The sequence below is a fragment of the Akebia trifoliata genome, chromosome 1, assembly GCF_017979445.1.
Source record: "Akebia trifoliata isolate Shusen 1 chromosome 1, ASM1797944v1, whole genome shotgun sequence".
Taxonomy (NCBI): domain Eukaryota; kingdom Viridiplantae; phylum Streptophyta; class Magnoliopsida; order Ranunculales; family Lardizabalaceae; genus Akebia; species Akebia trifoliata.
Window position 1 is genome coordinate 17,738,137 of NC_141375.1, and position 4,212 is coordinate 17,742,348.

The following is a 4,212-nucleotide window of genomic DNA, read 5'->3' on the forward strand; positions in this document are numbered from 1 at the left end:
GGAGTTTTTCCAGATAAATTTATCATTGCCATATGGCAAAAAGCTGGGTTGAGTCCATCAAAGTGCAATTTTTTACCGAAAAATTCAGACAAATTCTCAAGCAAGCAACTGCACTAGTGCCTAAAGCATTTTTCAACCGACAAAGTGCATTCCGAGAACAATATCTTAATTTTACCCCTGTAACTTTTCACCTTCTAAACACTAAATATTTAACCCAACAATTAAAAGTATGATTCAGTAAACATTTTGAAATGTGCAATAAGTTTGAGATCTCTGGTCCATTTGTTGGTAAATTCCTCGTGAAAAGCAAGCATCAAATTGAGTATACTCAAATTTTCAACTCTTAAAACTAAGCACAGCATACCATTTCTGAAAGAAAAATCATACATAAGAGTAAGAGACAGAACACAAACAAGTAGTAGTCACCCTTTCGGTAATGCAACACGTAATTGCATTAGAGAGATTTCTAACTCTTTATTGCAACAAAAACTATGAAAAGCCCACTAACAAAACATTCAAATACACATAATACATGGATGGTAGACTCTATTCAATACCAAACATCTTCTTGAGTTGCAAAATGAATTCGTAGATCTTGTGAGGATCTGGAAGTGACTTGGATACACTCTCCTTTTCCATGCATCTCTTGCCCCACGCAATTATTGTTGGGCACTCTGCCTCTATATTGAAATTCCCACAGGTCTCATATGAGTAAAACCAACTGTAGAAGGGGACGAGGGCCACGTCCACCAACCCAATGGTCTCACCCCCGAAGAAAGGCTTCTCCCCAAGCTCTCCTTCCAACACTTTCAAGCATTCTATCAATTCCTTCTTTGCGGTCTCTTGTTCTTCTCCTTTTGTCATACATGTCTTCCTTCCACAATCATACACCTGTTTTGATAAATTTTAGAGGAAGTACCCAAATGAAACACCTAAGAATACAAAAATAGAAAAACCAATTTTGAAACTCATTGGAATTTGGAACCAAATTGCCAAGTCAAGTTGGAAGCTCAGCCGACTCATGTCGAAACTCTGAGGTATGATCTGTTGTTTGTGAGATATGATAGTTGAATGAGATAGATCTAAAACTAGAAGAGAAGGGTATGTTGAAGATGACTGGTTTTGGGGAAAGAATACAATCCATTTGACAAGAGGTCGAATATAAATGTATTTTGAGTCATTTAACCAAGTGACTCGTGATTTTTTTACTTGACCCAACTCGAAGGACATCCAAGTTGTGTCGAGATTTCTTTTATACTAATAAAAAAAACAAAAAAAGTTTTGTTGAGTCAAGTTCTAAAAACTATGGTTGAATGGCATTTTGTAAATATAAAATAAAATTAACTAATATAATTTTGGATAAACAATGCCAACCTTTTATCATAACAATGGCAAAGATTTAAGGTATTTTTGTAACTTGAAGAAATTAACTAACATGCTTTTGCAGCAATGTTTCAACTTGTCATATTATAGGGAGTGGATCAAAGCTCTATTGCATGTTTTTGTAGCACCTTTTAACATTTTCTTCACAATCAAGAGAATGCCATGCTGGGGATAAAAATAACACCGCAGACAATTCTAAAAGATACATTTTTGTCATAACTAGATAGGGCTTTGAAAATGGACGGCTACTAAATTCCCTAATTTAAACGAATTAATTTTGCTTACTCATCAACATGGCACTCGTAAACTATCAAAAAATCCTAGAAGGTGTGATGGAAAATAAAAAATACTATATAGGATCTGCATCCCCTAATTATAATAGTAAGAAATTTGGAGTGGTAGTATTGCAATCTTAGAAAATTAACTAATATCATTTATTTATTTTTTTGATAGATGTATAGGATTGAACTTGGATTCGATCGGACCCTACACGTGACGTGATTTGAGAGGAGTTGGGAAGTTAGACAGGGTCGTATCCCAACACAGCTCAACCCCGAGGTATCTAAGGTGCTAATCAACTCAACATTCCAAAGTCGAGTTGATTACCTATATCGGAAGAGTAGAGTAGAGTAAATACTTGGGACGAACTCGACTGTCCTTCATTCTAGATTGAGAGAGTATCCTAGGAATTTAGGAGTAATCGACTGTATCAATCACGTAATTTCTAAGTAGATAACTTCTTATTATGTGAGAACTTTCTATTAAGTAACCCTGAGATCTAGAAAAGGATCACCCAAATCCCCCGGAGTAAGAAAAGGGGTGACGTGTCCAACAAGGTGGTTAAAAATTAGGGGAATCTATAAAGGGAAGGGGAGGCCATAAAGGAGAGCACTTCTGGAAGGTGGTTGGATTTAATATTCATTATTCCCTATAAATTCTATTCTAACTTGGGCGTCGGATGGTTTTTGGCATGTACCACATTGGTGCCCTAAATGAGCAAAGGAGGATGGAATCACCATTGAAGCTACAATTGAGGTATTCAAGGTAAGTTCGGAAAATACCTTTATTATAGGTAAGTTAGACTTGAACCCACGACCTCAAAGTTGCATTATAACATGTCAACCAACTAAGCTATGGGTCTAAACCCAAAATTAATTATTGTTATTTTGCATAGATAATACTCACCCTTTAATATTACTTTCATACTACTATTTAAATCTAAAAATAAATCAATAAATGGTTTTAAGGATGAGTTACCAAATCATGCAATGAAATGATCAAATTAGACCGAACAACACGCATTGCAAATTATTTACGAAATTGGTAAAGATCTGACTTTTATAAATAAGTTGTTGTTTCAAACGTCAAAAAACTAGGGTTGGCAACGGATCGGTTTGGTACCAGATCACTACCACTCCAATATCTATCCGAAATTTTTTTTCCATGTACCAGATCCGATCGGATTAATGAATATGCAAACTATATCCAATCCGTTTCATTCGTCCTTAATCCGAAACCGATTCGAACACATGCCTGATTTTTAAATTAGCAATGTTCAAAAATATTTAAAAATATAAAATCATATAAAAATTTTAAAAATTCACTTTTCAACTACAAATATAAAGGGAAACCAAAAAGACTAAAATATGTTTCTACATGAAATTAAGAATAATACCAAAAAAAAAACTATTAAAATACATTCAGATCGATTTTTTTTTTGAACGGATTGGGGTATATCCGAATCCGATTTTTCATATTATCGGATTGGATCGGTTCGGATATCGGGTATGTTGTGGATCATTGCCAGACCTATCAAAAACTATTAGTAAATATAATAAATACCATCAATACCTTTGATATTAATATTTTGAGAGACCAAATTTAGCCATTTAAAAATAAAATATTTACGAGATCATATTTATAAAAAAAATACAAACTTGATAAATACTTTGGAATGTGTGATATCAACGGTACAAACAAGCAGGGCCTAAGAGAACTATTTTGACCAAAAAAAAAAATGGTTATTTAGCAAAACTGACCTTTTTGTCGACATAATCGGCCCAGAATCTAGCTATGGCACGCTGATGAGGATCACTAGGCAATAAAGGAGATTTTTCCTTCCAAACCTCGTCGATGTACTGAACCATTACAAGTGATTCGCAGATGGGTTTCCCATTATGGATCAAAACAGGGATTTTCTTATGAACTGGATTCATCTTCAAAAGAAGATCACTCTTGTCACGAAGATTTTCTTCTTTGTATTCGTATTCGATCCCCTTCTCTGCCAATGCGATTCTCACTCTCATTCCAAAAGGACTAGCCCAGAAATCCAACAGAACTACCTTTTCCGCCATTTTCTTGCTAGAAATTGAAATGAGGGGGAAGTTGTGATGGGACTATGCGGCGTTATGTTCACTATTTATAGCTGTTTGGAGGCAGAGGAGACTGGAGATGTCTATGGAGAGGCGAGCGAGGGCTTACTTGTCTTTTCCTTGGTCTGATGTCATTGCTTGCATCATTAGAAAACAAACCCTAATCCTTTTTGACCCAATACCAGAGTCAAGTCGTAAGCATACATTCTCACATTTTAGAGGATCCTTCCTATCCTTAATGTCGGTTTGTTATTCGAATTAGTGGTGGTAATGTCAGCACGACTGTCACAAAGTTAATGGATTTGGGTTAAGCCTAATTGGATTTAAGTCACGATTGTTAAATGGATTGGGTTTGGGTAATGGGCATGAAATTCTATAAAATATAAAAAGTATTTTAAAAAAATTATAAATTAATAACTTATTAAATTTTAATTTAAAAAAAAAATACTTTTATTAA

General features: G+C 34.7%; 1 protein-coding gene across 1 annotated transcript; it reads right to left on the bottom strand.

Annotated features, from left to right (window-relative positions):
* Positions 1–308: 308 nt before the first annotated feature.
* On the bottom strand, positions 309–3,782 carry LOC147410806 (putative glutathione S-transferase). The gene is made up of 2 exons (XM_086440272.1): positions 3,423–3,782; positions 309–891 (listed from the first exon to the last, which is right to left on the bottom strand). The coding sequence occupies exons 1-2, from the start codon at positions 3,735–3,737 to the stop codon at positions 547–549; spliced, it is 660 nt and encodes a 219-aa protein (XP_086296398.1). The 5' UTR covers positions 3,738–3,782; the 3' UTR covers positions 309–546.
* Positions 3,783–4,212: the final 430 nt, after the last annotated feature.

Excerpts from the sequence above, each read along its gene's own strand:
- LOC147410806 (XM_086440272.1), bottom strand. The coding sequence starts at position 3,737 with ATGGCGGAAAAGGTAGTTCTGTTGGATTTCTGGGCTAGTCCTTTTGGA. Across the intron at positions 892-3,422 it reads CCGATTATGTCGACAAAAAG|GTGTATGATTGTGGAAGGAA; the intron begins GTCAGTTTTGCT and ends TTATCAAAACAG.